The sequence below is a fragment of the Nannospalax galili genome, unplaced genomic scaffold (genome assembly GCF_000622305.1).
Source record: "Nannospalax galili isolate Female #2095 unplaced genomic scaffold, S.galili_v1.0 scaffold269, whole genome shotgun sequence".
NCBI lineage: Eukaryota > Metazoa > Chordata > Mammalia > Rodentia > Spalacidae > Nannospalax > Nannospalax galili.
Window position 1 is genome coordinate 1358608 of NW_008359530.1, and position 18252 is coordinate 1376859.

An 18252-nucleotide genomic window follows, 5' to 3' on the forward strand; every position below is an offset into this window, starting at 1 on the left:
TGTGTAGCAGTAACTACTTTGATACAGATTAGTAGTATCCATTTTGCAGACCTACAGTCAAGAGGATTAAACAAGATACTGTGTTGTGCTTAGAGAGTAACTGACACATGGAAGTTGCACAGTAAACTGTTTCTTTCCCTCTCCTTTTAACTGGGAATTTATTCACAGTGTCTGCCAGACCTACTTCAAGTTCACCTCATCTAGAGCACTCCCATCTTTCTACTTCAGATTACTCTTTTTTTTCAGTTAATTTGAAGGCAAGTATGTTGTTTACATAAGACTGATAAGAACACCACTATATAAACTATTGTGCTGGATGTCAAAGGATGTAAGTAGAAGACTGTTCCCTGACTTTGAGGTGCTTGAGTGCAGTGGTACTATGTCTGAAAAACTGAACTGGAATACAAGGTATAGTGGACAGAATACAGAAAGTGTTGAAGTTTGCAGATTATTTTGTTCTTAAGAACTAGAGAAATTACTCAGGGCTGCAAGACAGCTCTAATTTTGTGGATGATGGGTATCTAAATCTAAGTGTCTTAAGGTCAGACCCGTGGAATGGCATATACATTTCTAAATATGTCTTCTAATCAGTCTGTTCTTCCTAAGTAGACAGCTTAGCTTTGAACTCAGAAGCCAAAATATTTGGGCTTGAATCCTGGCTTTGTCAGTTGCTATCAAGGTGCTTTGGGGCAAATTATTAATCTCTATGCTTCAGTTTTCCATCTTGAACATGAGTTTAATTATAGTACTCTATTTCATAGGGTTGCTGTGAGGATTAAATATCTAAATATATGTAAAACAAGAAAAACTGGAGTTTAATTGCTATTAATATTGGTCTCTGAAAGAAGGTTTGGCAATAAATCCAACCTTCTGGTCTTGGCTATTTATTTGTAACCTCATTCCTGAGAATTTGATCAAGCTATGCTTTTTTGAAATAAAGATGGGAATGGTTGCTATCAGTTTCCTTCTGCTAAACCGTGGTTTAGCAGGTGAGTGTCCAATACATACATGCTAGCTACCTTACTCCTAGTGGAAAAATTTGAAAGTCTGAGGTGAGACTTGAGATTTGAGCAAACGTGGTGTGTCTCAGTAAAGTGGAGAAAAGTAAAACTTGATAAATCAACAGGACCTGACAGAAGACTTAACATAGTTTTAAAAAGATGAGGGTCAATAAGCCCAACTCCAAATGAGATTCCCTACCTATTTTAAGCTCCACACCAAGCTTCTTTAGACAGAAAGCAAGCCTTTTAAGGAAGGTGCAGAGAACACAAGTGGGGTGCGTAGAGGGAATGCTTAGCAGGTGTGGCATCTCACCCTGGGGGTGGTTGCAAGAATGTGTGAACAGAGGTGGCAATACTGGCTCTCTCCGGAAAGGAAGGACGCAATCTCCACCCTGTGAGTTTAAGGACAATGGCACCACTTGAAACAAGAAGCCGCAGTAGCCACCCCCAGCCTAGTCCAGCCCAGCCTAGCTCAATATTTGGATTAGAGAAAACTAGAGCCATCTTTTTTTTCCTTCCTGGGGCACCTTTCTAGATCCTCAAGTGCTAGCAGAAATTCGGAGATGAATGTAAACCAAGAGGGCAGTCGCACTATTAGGAAGTGGGGAGAGCAGGTGGAGGTGAGAAATAAAATACGCAGAAAATCATGTATTTCTTCGGGAGGGGGTGAGAGGAGGCAAGGATTTGGGTACGACTTCAGCTTCGTCTATGAGGCAATTTAAGGATTGAGGAGGTCCTAACCGCCTTCCAAATCCTCAGCGTTTGACAGGTGCCAACCACAGAGCTCTGTACCTTGTGCGCACTCAGGCAACACTAGGTAAAACGCGCATCTTCTAGTCAGAGTCTTGAAGAAAAAGCAGCAGGTGTGTCTAGGGTTTCGTGTGGATGCGGCTGGTCCAGGACCGCTGAAAGCCCGGAATCGGGGGCAGAGCCGGTGGGTGAGAGGGCCGCTGGCCCCCAGATCCGCCCTGCACGCGCCTTTGGCAGTACCTCCGCAGACTCGGCTCAGGCTTCCCAGGCGTTCTCACCATGGTGGGGCACCTGCTTTGCTTCCTTCAGCAGCCGGGTCTTCCTCAGGCCGAGCCACCGGCAGGTACCATGCCCATCCCCCACTCTTCTGCACCTCTGATGACGTCGGGGGAACCCTCAAGACCAGCTGTGGGCTAGGCGGTTAAACCGTGTCCTTTAGGTGTCAGTCCCGACCTGTGTGAAAACCACAACTCCCAGAGTGCCTCGGACCAGGAGGCCAGGCCATGGATAGGATGGCTCTACAGAGTGGGACCTGCAGTGGGGAAACTAGTCTCCAGCATCTTCACCGGATGTGCTTAATTACCGAATCCCTACTTTTGCACCTTCCCACCCACTATCTTCTCCAGGCCCCGGAGGCCGGATCCGAAGGCGCGCCTGCTCCTGGGGCATTTTGGGAGTTGTAGTCCAGCTGCCAGGTTGCGACTAACTACCTTTCCCAGGATGCCCCGCGGTCAGGCAATAGCAACATTCTCTTCTAAGAGTTTCTGCCTTGAGTCCTCCTTTCCCTGATCTCCTTCTTGCCATGGACTCCTTTCGGCCCGTGGCTACAGTAGCTGTTGAAGCGGCAGGGCTGAGAGCTGGCCGCGCCGCCCCAAAGGCACTTCCGCTGGCGGGTCACTTCCGGGTGGGTGGCCGGCGGGGGGAGGGGGGAGGGCGGTCTCGGCGCCGCACTCGGGGAATCAGCTGGCGGGCGGGCGCCTAAGCGGCCAGGGCTCTGCGACAGCGCCGCCTCCTCCGCGTCGCAGGCCCGCGGCCGTGGTCATGTCGCGGGGCTGGTAGCTGGGCTCGCTGCCGAGCCGCCACGAGTGGGTGTCCGGGGCCGGGGGCGAGGGTCCGGGCTGGGGGCTCGTGCGTTTCCTGGGGAAAATGCGCGCAGCGGCTCCTCGGGATGACGGCCTTTGCTGCCCCTAGGACCCGGCAGTTGGGCTCCGGAGTGCGTTACTGATTCATCCTCTCTGCCTCTGTCACCGCAGGTTTGAACTTACCGATCGCTCTCGGAGGAGGAGGGCACCCGCCGCGCGATTGACAGTATATTCCTGCAGGCGCCGTCCCTGAGCCCCCACCCCACGGCCGGATCCGGGTGGCTCCGCTGCGGGCCGAAACCGGAGAAGAAATCCTTAGATCTCTTTTCTTTTTTAAAAAGAATCTAGAAACCGTCGGCATTTTGCCTTGCTGTTTCCTATTTGCAAGATGAAGAAGTTTTTCGACTCTCGGCGGGAGCAAAGCGGCTCTGGCCTGGGCTCTGGCTCCAGCGGAGGAGGGGGCAGTAGCTCGGGCCTGGGCAGTGGCTACATCGGAAGGGTCTTCGGCATCGGGAGGCAGCAGGTCACCGTGGACGAGGTGCTGGCGGAAGGTGAGGGGAAGCCAGTGCGCCGTGAAGTCATTTCGTGTGCTGATGTGGCAGGACTCCGGGTTCTAGTTGTATGAATGAATTTTGACCAACTGACCCTCCCTTCCCCTTGCACTTATCCGTTTAGTCATTGTCCTTGAGAGATTTAAAACTGAGATTGGGAAGTGACCGGGCTTGGAGTTGGGGTGAGTATTGCCCAAAATGTTTACCTCGGCAGCCTTTTCTTTAAGGGGGAAAAAAGCGTTGAGAAGCCGCTCTCCTGTCCTCACCGAATTATGCAGGTCAGGTGAGAAAATGTGTGAAGTCTAAATGACATCAAATACAGGGTGGTGGGCTAGCCGTCATCCTGAAACTTGAAATACTGATGGGAAGCCTGAAGGGGTAGGGGGTGGGGGTGATCTTCAAGAAGAAAAGGAGGGGCTTTCTTCTACCCAACTTTCCATGAGGAGGTACTGAAAGGATTTTTCTGGGAATGGGATTTTTTTTTTTTTTTTTGGATTTGACTAGATTTGTTTCCTGACCCAACTGTAATCAGTTCTCCAGGATGTAGCTAAAGATAACAGAAATCATGAGAAGTGAATGCAACTATTTTGAACTCGGTGGCCTCTGCCCTTCCTCCTGTTTTGGTTTTTATTAAGAGTGTCTCTTGTTTAGTTTTCTGTCTATTGGAGGGAATGCTGTGTATATTCTCCTGGTATATGTTCATTTGTGTATTTGTACTCATGTAGATACAGATTTTTAATGCCTCAGGCTTTCTGGAAATCTTTGAGTGTTCCTCTGGAAATCTTTTGAGTGTTCCTTTAGGTAACCTTAACCTCGACCTTCATAATTATGCCAGACAGATCGAAGCTCATCGCCTGCTTAGTGTGCTTTTATTTTTAATAAAAACAGCAGTTTCCTTAGCATGAAGCAGTTCAAACTAATTGGATAGGTTCAACCTGCTATATGTTGTGTTGCAGACTGCCAGGGGCCTGGAACCTGGGAGGCCTCAGTGAAGGCAACATGGTGGTAAGGAACAGTTTTCTTAGCTAGAGAAGAATGAAAGCTGTGAGGCTCCTTTGAAAAGGAGGCTCTTGCAAGCTAAGGTTGGAGTAAGGATCCCTACTTGGGCCTAGGAAATGTCTCTGTCATGGTGAGTGTTGCAGGGTGGTGGGTAGGTGGAAAGAGTGAGAAGCTGGGTTTGATTCTTCTTAGTTTGTGAAAGCATTGGATTCAACAAGGCCCAATTTCTGGGGATAGGGCTGAAGCCTGTACTTGAAAAGCGCTATTTTAAGGAGATGTCTGATAAGATCATTGTCAAATCATTGCGTTTTTCATTTTTAGTACTGTTCCAGCTGAACTTAATCTAGACCTGAGCCAGTATCCTTTCTGGACCCTTCTTTGAGGGCCTTGGTGCAGGGTGGGAGATGCGTCCGTGTCAGCTGCCAGATCAGCACCATGGAATCTGAGCTGACAATTTCGTCCCTGTGCCAAAATCCTTGACTGCAGTGGGTGGAGTAAGAGTGCAATCGGGAGAGTGAGGGGTCCCGTCTTTCCTTCCTGTCTGAGGAGTGGCCTTTGGGGCCTCAGCCCTGGAGCTTTTTTTTTTTTTTTTTTTTTTTTTTTTCAGCTGGATGTTTTCTCATGGATAGAGTTGCTCTAAGTGGTGCTTGTTCTTTGAGTCTTTGAAGAGTGATGGGGAAGAGAAAATGCAAAATTGGTCTTTGTTTTCTGGACTGCCCTAGAATTCATCTTGAGAACTACCTGCCACGCATTGTATTTTAAAGTGGAACTTAGGGCTTGCTGCTCTGCATTCATTCAAGCAACCGCAATGGAGTGCTTATGATGTTGTAGGCCCTGTGCTAGGCTCTGGAGACCTGACGCTGAACTGATGCTAGAGTTCTGGAGCTGCCTTAAGAGATGGAAAATGGGCAGTTATAGTAATAGGATGATTAGTGCTATCATGAAGGTAAACAGGGGTATAGCAGCCGCAGATTTTGTTCTTGGGGCCCCCCAATGATAGGGAGCTGAGAACTGTTTTCTTAAGGAAAAGACTAGAGGATGAGTGGGCGTCAGTATGCAGAACCTACTAAGGTTAAAGACACTAACTTTACTAAGTTTACTTTAGAGTGTGATCCTTGCCGCCTTTATTTTAATTAGCCTGTAATTTCTTTGAGGTGCTATGGATCATGCTGGCTTTGATCAGTGCACTACCCCTGATCTATAGCTGCAGCTCTGATGTCTGCCTTTAAGGAGCTGCCTGTGAATTTAGGAAGACAAGACATACATTTGTTTATACAGTAGTGTGGTTATTGACATTCATTGTCGAGCTAAACAGATTTAGGTTCAAATTCTGGGTCTGATTTTTACAAATAATATTATCGATGTGTGTGTTTGCATGTGTGCGCACATGCATGTGTGGTCAGAGGACTACTTTGTGGAGTCAGGTCTCTCCTTTCACCTTTACACGGGTTCTAGGGATTGAATTCAGGTCACCAGGCTTGCGTGACAAGTGCCTTTACCTGCTGAGCCATCGCGCTAGCCCTCTGGATGTGTTCTTTACCAGCTGTGCAATTTGGGACAAGATATTTCATCTAAGAATGCTAGATCTTGTTAGATAGGAAGATCTCATGAGTCTCTATAGATCTAGGGTATTAGAGCTTTAACAACTTCTGGAAACATTCTGATGCAAGCTAAAGTTTGAGAACCACTACCCTGTGGATGGTCTTGAGGATTTAGTAAGATAGTATGAATAAATAAGTTAATACTTAAGCTGGGTGTGGTGGCACATACAGGTGGATCTTGAGGCCAGCGTGGTCTACATAGTGACTGGGCCAGCTGGTGCTACAGGGAGACACTGTCTCAAAAAGACAAAAAAAAGGTGGGGAGGGCTGGAGAGATGGCTCACCAGTTAAGAGCACTGACTGCTCCTGCAGAGGATTTGGGCTCTATTCCCAGCACCCACACGGGGGCTATGAACCATCCTTAACTCCAGTTCCAGGGGAATTTGAAGCCCTCTTCTGACCTCCGCGGTATTGCGGTATTGCACAACACAGGTACACTCACATACATGCAGGCAATACACTCATACACATAAAATAAAAATAATAAATAAAATATTTAAAAAATAAAAAAATTTAATGCTTTTCAGGTATTCAATAAATGTAGCTATCGTTTACCAGTATCGGTGTATTTATAGTTAAAGGTGAGAGGGGAGCAAGGTGAAGGCAAGTCGACTAGAGCAATCTGAAGCACTCCCCGCCCACCACCGTGGCATTTCAGCTAAGCTAGATGTTCGTTGCAATGTTTCTTGGGTAGTAGCACCCTTTCCCTGGCCCCTCTGAGTCTTCAGGTGCCGGCCTGTCTACCAGTCCCAGCCAGAGTTGCCAAAGGACAGTGAGAGCTATGTACCAAACACCCCAGGCAAGGGCCAGACAATTTAGGGTGGTGACATGGGAGGTTTCAAACACAGGTCTAACAACCACCACATCCTGTGTGCAGCATTTCCTCTTCCCTAATGTGTATTGGTCTGTGCTTCATAGTAAGGGGTTGCCAGAACCCCAAGAATCTGGTGCTAGATGAGACAGGAGAATGTTGTGCTGTCATCTCCATCAGCAGCAGCCTTGCTGGACTGGTCCTCTAACTAGTCCAAGAGGAACTTGGTTGTCTGGGTGAAGGTGAGCTTCTTAGTCATGAGTTAGAGGAATGTGACTGTCTCTAGGCTGGGTGCTTTCTGAGTGAGAATGCCAATATTAGATGCTAAACCATGTCTGAGTTAGTTAATAGGCATGTTCATATCATGGGAAGATTTGATTTAAGCTTCCAGAAAGAGCTTATTGGGAAAATTAGAGCAATCTTTAAAGGAGGACTGACAAGTACTTTTGTCATACGTTTTAGTTCTATAAGGCCTTGTATCTAAGCTTTAGTAAGTAAATACTGAATTCTTGCTGTGTCCAAGGTAGCATTCCAGAGCTGTATCATCTACAGAAGGTGAACCAGCACAGAAAGAATCCAGGTCTGGGGCTTGTGAGAATGGAGACTGTATAAAAAAGCTTTTATAGTCTCTTATTTGTAGAGCAAGGTAATGAGACTTAAAACATCTGTCTTTCTTACCCCTACCATCCATGTATGGCATACAGTTCAAAATGTTTTGGTGGATAGGTATGGTGTAAGCCTTCAGTTGCAGAACTTGGGAGGCAGAGGCAGGTGGATCTCTATGAGATACAGGCCAGTCTGGTCTACATAGAGTTCCAAGTCAGCTGTGGCTACAGGGAGACTCTGTCCAAAAAAACCAAACTAAAACCAACCAACCAACCTAACATGTTTTGGTGGTATATAATAAGCAGTAATCAGGACATATGTACATTTCATTTGATGAGCCTTTTAGTAGTACTTTTCTGTGGCAGGCACTGCATTAGGTTCCAGAAAAAAATTGGATGGACCATAGACTCTGATCAAGAAGTAACAAGTTTTAGTGTGAGCCTTATATGGCAGACAGTGACTGATGTTCAGAGATGATAGAGAAAGAGGTAGTTTGAACTGGAATGGCAGTTACCCAGCAGATGCTCCAGCTGTGTTACACAAAGCCTTACAGCCATGGGGAGTGGCATGTGCAAAAGTGTGGAGTGAAATAGAATGATGACTAGTGTGATGTTACTGTTTTGGTACAAGTTTCCTCTCTAGGCTCAAGGAAAGAAAGATTATGGATATCTGTGTTTGGGATCGGGTAGGATGAAATTCTTGCTACCTAATATACATTTGGCGTGTTTGTTGCTGTTGTGCTAAGGTCTGCAGAAGTGTTGTAGAGTGTCATAAAAGAGAAGAAACTGAAAGCAGGCAGATGTGTATGTGCATATGGGGCCAAGATTATCAGTGTGGCAGAGAAACATGAACAGAGAGGAAGTGAAGGTATTTGACTACAGCAGGTAAGAAGTGGGGCACCCTTGAGCAGAGAGATAAGGGATACATACCTGAGGCCCTCTCAACGCATATACTTTGATGACAGTTATAGCATTGTTAGATACAACCAAATCCAGAATTCAGAAATGAAGTCCAGATAAGCAGTTGCTTTGGTCAGAGCCTTTCCTTTGGTCTCCTAATGAAGTCAAGCTCATCTAATGAGAGACATGAATGAGAACACATGTGTTTCAAGTGGGAGAGTGTGTGGGGAAGCCTCTACTGTACCTTGACAGCTGAGACGGCATGTGGAGTATGCAAGAAAGGCTTAATAAATACTAATAAACAATTGAAAATGTATTTTAACTGTGGTACTTGAAAGTTAACATTTGAGAAGAGGGACCAATACTAGTATCTGTGTTTGTTTTTTTTTTTTTTTTTTTTTTTTTTTTTTTTTTTTTTTTTTTTTTTTTTTTTTTTTTTTTTTTTTTTTGTGCTCTTAGAACAGATGCCTTCTGAGCCTGCTTAAGAGATAATCTAGCCAGTGAGGTAGCAGGCACTCAGCTACAGTCTACTTTTCTGAGCCGGTTCTGGTGTGTTGGAAGAGCATTATGGAATGGATTACTGTATGAGCTGGAGATGGCTCTTGTCAGTTTGCTCACTGCTTATGTAGTGAATGCTGTGCAGATGCTTTGTTTGCTGGGCATCTGCCTTCAGAAACAACATGGAAGAAAATCACGGTACATCCTGAAGTGGGGAATGTAAAAGGGTGAGAGCAGCAGGCCTAGCAGAGCAGTTAATTTATATGTGGTGTAGGAAGAGCTGGGGAAAGCCAAGCAAGTGCTCCAAGTGTGTCTTCAAAAATGAGAATTTTCTGAGTGTGGTAGTGTATGCCTTTAATCTGAACAGAGGTAGGCAGATCTCTGAGTTTGAAGGCCAGCCTGGTCTACCTAGTGAGTTCCAGGCCAAGTAGGGCTACATAATGAGATCTTGTCTCAAAAAACAAACAAACAAAAATGAGAACTTATTGTCTGATGGACAGGATCAGGAGAACATTACAGGTGAAGGGGATAACATGACCAAAGACACAAGCTGTAGGTTTTGAGATTGAGGTAATAATCTAATTGTGGTCTATGCTGTACTGTTCAATAATATGGCCTCAAGCACATATGGCTGTTCAAATTAGCCCAAATTAAATAAGTTTAGTACTTCAGACTCATTAAATTCCAGTTGCTGAAAAGCCACATGTAGCTAGTGCTTGTAGTTTCAGACAGGACTGATAATTCTAGTTTCTCATCACTGAAAGTTCTGTTGTGCATGAGTTCAGGTCAGTAGTCTCTAAACATGTGGATAGGATGTGCTAATACATTAAAAGCAAGCCAACTCCTGGTGTATGTAGTTTGTTTATGAATTATGTCCATGCTGTGCTGTTATTAACTGATTATCTGAAAGTACAGTGTATACTTAGGGGAAGTTTATCATGAAAGATTGTGGCTACACATCCATATTTAAATGATCACAAGGTTATAGTGAATGTAAAGCCATGATTGTTTCTACTTTGTGCTTGATGAAGAGAATTACCAGAGTGAAAGGACAGCACAGCTGTTCCTGAGTTCATTTATGCTTGTATTATCTTTAATCCAAGGTTTCTTTCCAGAAATCTTTTTAAGCCTCTTTGTTTTACAAGGGTTAATTCATTTAAAAAAATGTAATTAGTAAATCTATTTAACTAAGCCCACATGAAGCATAGTATCTCCCAGTGGGTTGAAAGGCTGCCTACCATTAACCTTCTGGTATGGGATACCAGACTAAATGAGAGCACTGGGGTTTGGATCTTCATTATTTAATATTAGTTAAAGACAAAAATCTTATTTTTCTATTTAACTGTTTTTAAGACACAGTCTTTTGTAGCCTGGGCTGGCGGTGAGCTTCCTACATAGCTGAGGATGCCTGAAAACTTGACTCTCATGGCTCCACCTTTCCAGTGCTGGAATTCCAGGTGCTGTGCTACCATGCCCAGTTTTCTTCCTCCTATTTTTTTTTTTTCAGAGACAGGGTCTCCCTGTAGCCCCAGGTGGCCTGGAACTCAATATGTAGACCAGGCTAGTCTGGATCTCATAGATCCTCCTGCCTCTACCTCTTGAGTCCTGGGATTAAAGGTGTTAGTAACCGTACCCGGCTTTCCTCCCATTTTAAATTGTGGAAAAATAGACCTATCAAAATTTAGCCCTCATAACCACTTAAAAATTTTTTTTTAAATTTATTTTTATTTTGTGTGTATGCGTGTATTGCCTGCATGTAGATAAGTGCATCCATGTCATGCAATTCCCTTGGAGGTCAGAAGAGGCTGTCGGATCCCCAGGAACTGGAGTTATGGACAGTTGCTAGCTGCCATATGAGTGCTGGGATTCAAACCTGGGTCTTCTGCAAGAACAGCCAGTGTTCTTAACTGCTGAGCCATCTCTCCAGCCCCTCTCATAACCACTTTTAAGTGTGCGGTTTGTTGGCCTGGAATATGCTCAGTGTGGAAACAACACTACCATCCTTCTCCTTAACTCTTTTCATCCTGTAAAACTGAAATTATGTGCCTACTAAACCATAAATCCCTTCCCTACACCTTTTACTCTGGTTGCCAGCATTCCATTTTCTATGATTTGGACAGATACTTTAAGTACCTTCTATTAATGGATCAGAGAGTATTTGCTTTTTGTGACTGGCTTGTTCACTTGGCATAATGTCTTCAAAGTTCATCCATGTTGTACCGTATTCTGTATTTTTTAAGGTTCAATAATAATCCATTGTGCATATATTTCATATTTTAATTGCTTATTTTATTTGTTGATGGGCTGTGCTTTTTAATAGAATTTTTGTGATTTTTCATACAGTACAGTTTGATGATAATTTAGATATACTTCCCTTTTCCCACCTCTCCCGCCCCCACCCCCACCCAATTTAATGAACTCTTACATATATAATATGGCCTATGGAGTCTGATTTGTGTCCCTCAGTGTCCTTCAATGTGAATCTATTCACCGGGCCCACCGAGAATCCCAGCCCTTGTAGGATACTGTGTTGTTGTTCCCCCTCCCCCCAAAGCAGCCATTAATTGCCAAAAGTTCCTTAGGTTTGGTTGGGATTTCTTACCCACTTCCCCATGTCAGTGCTAGAATTTTGTCTGGTTTGAGCTTACATAGGACTTGTATATGCTGTCATCATTGCTGTGAGTTCATATGAGTAAATGATCAGCTATCTGGAAGACTGTTTCCTTCTGGTCATTCAGTCCCTCTGGCTCTTAGAATCCTTCTGCCTCCTGTTCTGCAGTGATCCCTGGGCCTTGGGAGGCAGAAGTTTGAAATAGTTGTCCTTTTGGCTATTGTGAATAATGCTGTACACATGGATGTGCAACTATTTCTTTAAGGCTCTGCGCTCAGTTGTTTTGGGGTATAGATTTAGAATTGCTGGGCCATATGGTAATTTAAAAAAAACAGCATTTATTATGTGTATGTGTGCATGTACATGCCTGTATTCCACAGTGCATGTGTAGAGGTCAGAGGACAACCTGCAGGAATTGGTTTTCTCTTCATAAGTGACCATCAGGGATGGACTTCAGGTTGCCACATTTGGCAGAAAGCTCCTTTACCTGCCAAGCCATTCTTGTCAGCTTCTGATAACTATATTTTAAATTATTTTAGGAATTGCCATATTGTGTTCTGTAGAGATTGGATCAATCTTATATGCTCACCAACAGTGCATAAAGATCCTACTTACTCCCCGTTGACATTTTTTTAAAGATTTATTTTGATTTGAGGCTGGAGGGATTGCTCAGCAGCTAAGAGTGTTTACTGCTGTTTCAGAGGACCTGGGTTTCCAGCACCCAGGTAGGGCAGCTCTAGTTCCAGGGGATCTGATGCCCCCTTCTGGCCTCCCTGGACACACACATACAGGTAGCATATACACACAGTGTTTTTCTCTCTCTTATTCCTCATCTAGGGGTTTATGCATATAAAACTCCAACTCTCAGATCATACTAGATACACAGCAAAACAAGTATTCTCCCATGAAAACAAAGTTTATGTAACCAAATATTAAGAATTATTACCTTATTTGGAGACTGCTAGCAATCATATGTCAGGCTTAATTCTAAGTGTTTTGCATATATCATTTCAGCTAATCCTATAAGAGCTCAGGTTTTGCATTTTATAAATGAGAAGGATGGATCTTAGGAGTTGGGCAACATCACAGGGACAGGTCTAGGTCAAGCCAGGAGCTTCTTGCCTCTAGCTTGGAGTCCTCAAACCTCATGGAGCTACCTCAGAAGGTATAAAGGAAAACAGGGAGGCAGTCCCTGTATTCCAGCAGGCAGGAGAGGACAGCAATAGCAGTCAAGTTTTCCCAATCATTATTGAGTTATACTGTCAAGCCAAGATTTTTCCACAGTCAAAAAGTCTCATAGAATCATTTCTTCTAGTGCAGTCCTCTGCCAGCTATCTCCAACCCCAAAGAGAAGGGGACAAAGGCTTGAAGAACAGGGTTGGCTACCCCCAGGGAAAACTAAACAAGTCTAACAAACCTGTGAGATAAGTGACACTTCTGCCAGATTCCCGAAGCAGGGAAAATGATGAGTCAGCATGAACAGAAGACCAGCCACCTCTGCACTTGCAGCCCAAAGATCTGATCCCATGTCTTCTGCTTGGCCTCCTATACTAAAGTTACCATCTTGCTCTCATATTCATGCTGAGCACCAAAAGGAGTTATTTCCTCTTTACCATAATGGTCCCAGTACACCAGCTGTAAAGGACCTTGTAAGCAGAGAACAATCAAATGGTATGGCATAGACTGCTTTCCCCAGAACTCAAGGCCTACAGGAAAGGCCTTGTTATTTCAGATCATTGTAATTACAGACGATAGATAGTCTGACATCAATGCTCAGCCCTTGTATAACAAAGCAGGGTTGCTGTCAGCCCTGAGCCCAATAATCTCCCAACTTTCAAGAACTAATAAATAGCAAAGCTTCCTTCCGTTGGCACTGCCATCCATGTGTGCCAAAGTTAACTCAATCCAAGGAGAAAACTGCCAGGCTCAAGCTGATTCAATCAAGTATATCTGACTTCACATGAAACTCCAAGTTATTTTAAATAATTTTTTACATTTGTTTATTTTACTATTTCTTTGTGTATGTGTGGGTAGGTGTGCCACAGCACAGAATATGGAGGTCAGGGAACAACATGCAGGAATTGATCTCTCCTTCCACCACATGGGTCCCTGGGATCAAGCTCAGACCATCAGGGTTGATGGCAAGTACCTTTACCCATCTCCCTAGTGGGAAACTTCGTTTTATTATTTCAACTTTGTTTCTGTTTAGCTACTTGCCTTTTGCCAGGGTGGAAAGCTCACTCTAAAATGACTCCTTTTTTGTAACCATTATCTCTGACTTAACAGAAGAACTATTTAAACTATGCATAATAGATGAAATAAGAATAGTAATACGCTAATAATAACAAAACTAATAAAGGAGCGCTGAGCCCTGCAGTCAGCATTGCCTTTCAGTGCTGCCATCAATTGTCCTGAGTGATTCAAAGTCAAACAGAATGACTGTGGGATGGGCTTGTATATTTGAGAGGGTTTTTTCTTTATTTGTTGGTTTATAATGGGGATTGAACCAGGACTTCATGAGTATTAAGCAAGCACTTGATCACTGAGCTACATCCTACTAAATGACAGAGTTGCACATACCTTCCCTGTTGTGCCAAATGTCTCCAGAGACTGGTAAATACAATGGGCTGGGGTCATCTCTTTGGAGTAATATTATGTTTCCACATATTCTTGTCTTTTCTTACTAAAGTTGAAATATTGCAATTTTTGTGGGTTCTCAGGAACAAAGTTGCTGACATAAATAAATCAGATGCTCAATGTTTATACCTGAACCATTGCATGGGTCAACAAACTGTGTACCAGGACTGAGCTCTGCCAAGTGCCAGTGTTCCCTGTACTTGGATACTCTCTTCCTCATGTACCTTCCTAAATCACAGGGCCTTTTCCTGCCTGCCTGCCTACCTGCTGACTGTATTGACTGCTTGGAGCCCATATCTGAGTTATATTTTGCTATTTTTGTATTTCATTTGTATCTACCTTCTAGTGTTAGATAATAACTTGTTTAGGGGCAGGGTGTAGACTTTCAGTTAATTTGTATCCAAGTCAGGACTTTCCAGAATTAATAATGTAACAGTGAGTATTAGAGAAATAAATTATCTGAGTATTAGGATAAATCAGCACTAGGTCTAGCCTGCTGGGCTCCCTGCCAGGTTTGAGATATAGGCCCTCTCTTAACCTGTTCCAATAATATAACAGATCTATGCTGGAGAGCTTCATGTAGCTTTTTAAAGTGATAAGAACTGTTGTCTAGGGTTTCCATATGGTTGAGAAATAACAAATACAAGGCAAACTGGAACATCTTCTGGAAAGTTATAGGAACCCTTTATGGATTGGGTTAAATTATGGGTATCTGGTACCATGACTCTCTAGAGATGTTAAGTATCTTAACTATATGAAGGAATTCTAAGACTTTCTAGCTATACTACAAAGTTGGAAACTAGGCAAAGAATCAAAACTCAAATATTACTACAGTTATCTTTAAACAATTTTGTTGGATTAAAAATATTTTTGACTTATTTATTTTTATTTTATGTGCATGAGTATTTTGCCTGAGTGTATGTCAGTGTACCACCTATGTGCAATGCCTACAGAGGCCAGAAGAGGGTGTTGGATCCCCTAGAACTGGAATTATAGATGATTGCTAGCTGCTGTATGGGTGCTGGGAACTGAACCCAGGTTGTCTGTAAGAGCAGTGCTCTTATCTGCTGAACCATATCTCCAGCCCCTACTACAATTATCTTCAAGAGAATATATTTCTTTTCTATTTCATGATGAATATTGACCTGCAATAGATAGAATAGCAATGCGCAGTCTGTGTTTGCTATAGTGAACATAGACACAGACTAGCAATCTCAAAACGAATTGATTTACTGCAGGTACAGCCAGGAAAGGAGGGGGAACTTCAAAGAGGATGCAGATTGGTGGTGGAGACTGAAGGGGAGATTGTGGGGAGGACCAACACTTTCAGTCACCAAAGAGCTGCGGAGTTACAGGATGAGGTTAAGAGGTGGTGCCTGAATATAGCCCTAAGAACTGTATGACAGGAGGGAAGGAGGCAATTAATGCCCCCTCTCTGAGCTTGTAGGGGATCTTGAAGGCTTCTTCTAACTCAGACTTTTATTTTAGTTCTAGGGTTCCTGTTAGGGGTGCTTGGGAGGGAGGGAAGAAGAGAGGGAGGGAGGGACTGATTGGACTGAGGTTAGCGGTGTATAGTTGGGACTAAGAGAGGATTCCTGAAATGGGTTATCAGCCTTTTCCTGCTGTATGTGCAAGCTGTGCATGCTGGGAGCCATCATTCCCATCATCATTCTGGGTACCATGAAAGATTTAATTGCTTTTCTTTTACTCACCTTCTTTCTGGATCTTTCCTTGAAACTTAGAAAAATCAGTGTTATTTGATAATGGAATAAAAAAAAAATCAAAAAATCAAAAAAAGTAAAAAGAGTGACTTTTCTTTGGGATGTTTTGTTTTGTTATACTTTGCCTTGAGATAGTGTCTCATATTGTAGCCAAGCCTGGCTTGTAACTCACTGTGTAGCCCAAGCTGGCCTTCTACACTTGACAATCCTCCTGCCTCAGTCTCCTGAGTTCTGGGATTACAGATGTGAGCTATCTGGCTAGTTGGGGATGTTTTAGTATGAAGGCCAATAAAACTCCAGTGTGACTGTAATTGAGGATACTGCTGGAAGACTGGCCTGTGTTGGAGAAGAGCTCGGGTGGGATTGTCTGACAACAGGATAAGAAAGAAAGTGGCATGGAAGGAGCCCTCACATGGAGGCTACCTGCAGAAGGAGATGGGCTGTGGATGGACTCCGTGGGACCAACTGTCTATAGGGCTGGTAGAGGAAGAGTATACCAGGCATACAACCCCAACTCCTATCTGACCTGCAGACCTTTGCTGAGGCTCTGTCTCTTCACTTTTTTTTTTTAAGACAAAATTTTGCTAGCCCAGGCTGGCTTCAAACTCTCATTTCTTCTGCCTCAGCTAAGTACTGGGATTGCAGATATATACTACCACACCTGGCTTAACCAATGTGCCTGTTAATCACAATGATTCTTCTCCTTTGTGAGCATATCACATCATTTCCTCTTTAGTATCAAGCTTGGTTGGGCCCTGTGTACTCTTCCCTCTGATCTTCCCATGGCTGGTTTCTTGTCACCTAGCTCTCACCTCAGTCTCACCTCAAAATGGCCCTCCTTGACCACACACTGAGGAACCAGTTCTGGCTTATTTCACCACATAGTCTTTGTCAGCTGATGTTCCTGCTTATTATTTATCTCTCCCACTAGAATTTCAGCTGCATGAAGCAGGAATTTGGCTTGTTCATTGCTGTGTCTCTGGTACCTATTGTACTGCCTTGGTACAACTGCAGGCTCAGTGAAAACCAGCTCAGTGAATGAGTAAACCCATGAAAGAGGCAGCAGAATGAGGTGATGAAAATTCATGCCAGGTAAAAAGTAAAAGAGGATGTTTACCTCAACAAACACATGGCAGGTCTAGATAAGGCTGGATGCAAGTCTATCGACTTTGGAAACTGGGAAAGCATGTCATTAGAACTGTTGAGATGAAGCATGGAGTGCAGTCCAGGTGGCAGTGACATGATAACTGCATGGGAGGAAGGCAAGTGCTGAGCCTTGGTGGAATTTGTTATTGTTACTGGTTAGTGCTTTTTAAATCTATTAATAGTGATTATTTTCTAATATGAAGTAGTTTATATTAATCAGAAAGGAAGAAATGAAGGGAAAGAAGAAGAAATGAAAACAGGAGGGAGGGGAAGAGGAAGTGCTCAACTAATAAACAAGATGGAAGTGCACATACTTTTAGTCTTTCTGGAGAATAGTTTATAACATGTGTTGAGTTATAAAATGCTTGTATTGCCAGGCGTGGTGGTGCACGCCTTTAGTCCCAATAAAAAAGGCACTTGGGAGGCAGAGGCAGGCGGATCTCTGTGAGTTCAAGGCCAGCCTGGTCTACATAGTGAGTTCCAGGCCATTTGGGGCTACAGGGAGACCCTGTCTCAAAAAAAAAAAAAAAAATCACATATTTTGATTGAGCCATTTTATATCTAGAACTTTTCTTTTAAAGAAGTAATAGGACAAGTACTCAGACTTAAACAGAATTGCTCATTGCAATTGGGCCTGGCAGCTCATGCCTGTAATCCCAGTGCTTTAAAACTGAGGCAGAGGCCAGGCATGGTGGCACACACCTTTAATCCTCAACACATGGGGGTCAGAGGCAGGTGGATCTCTGAAGTTCAAGGTCAGCGTGATCTACATAGTAAGCAGCAGGCCAGCTGGGGCTACAGGGAGACCCTGTCTTAGAAAGACAGAAAAAAAAAATGCTGAGGCTGAGTTCCTTGGGCTTACATGAGTTTCAGACAGCCTGGGCTATGCTGTAAGACCTTGTCTCAAAATACACCCCTTCAAAACCAACAACAAAAACCTTTGTTCAGTAGAGAGGATGAGGTTGGAAATAGGGTGTCAAGGGAATTCTTGATGGAGTAGTGCTGGAGGGTCATGGGTGAAGTCCTGAATGTATGTGGAGAAGTTGACATTGATGGGAAAAGTTAGTAAGATTTGGAAGTCAGAAGACTTCTTGCTTCACAGTTTCTGTTTTGTTTTTGCTTTTTTGAGACAGGGTCTCCCTATGTAGACCAGACTGACCTAGAACTCGCTATGTAGACTAGGCTGGCCTTGGACTCACAGAAGAGATCTATCTGCTTCTGCCTCCCCAGTGCTGAGATTAAAGGTGTGTGTCCCATCCCCAGTGTCATGTGGTCGTCGTCTTCATTGTTGTCTGTCCCCGTTCCATCCGTCCGTCCGTCCGTCCGTCCGTCCCCCCCC

General features: G+C 43.9%; 1 protein-coding gene across 1 annotated transcript in view; it reads left to right on the forward strand.

Moving 5' to 3' along the window:
• Positions 1–2532: 2532 nt before the first annotated feature.
• Positions 2533–18252, forward strand: part of LOC103725924 (AP2-associated protein kinase 1-like) — a 100645-nt gene continuing 84925 nt past the window's right edge. Inside the window, exons 1-2 of the mRNA XM_017795641.1 lie at positions 2533–2655; positions 3005–3384. Coding sequence (XP_017651130.1) covers positions 3222–3384 — 163 coding nt within the window. The 5' untranslated portion in view covers positions 2533–2655; positions 3005–3221. The remainder of the gene's footprint in view (positions 2656–3004; positions 3385–18252) is intronic.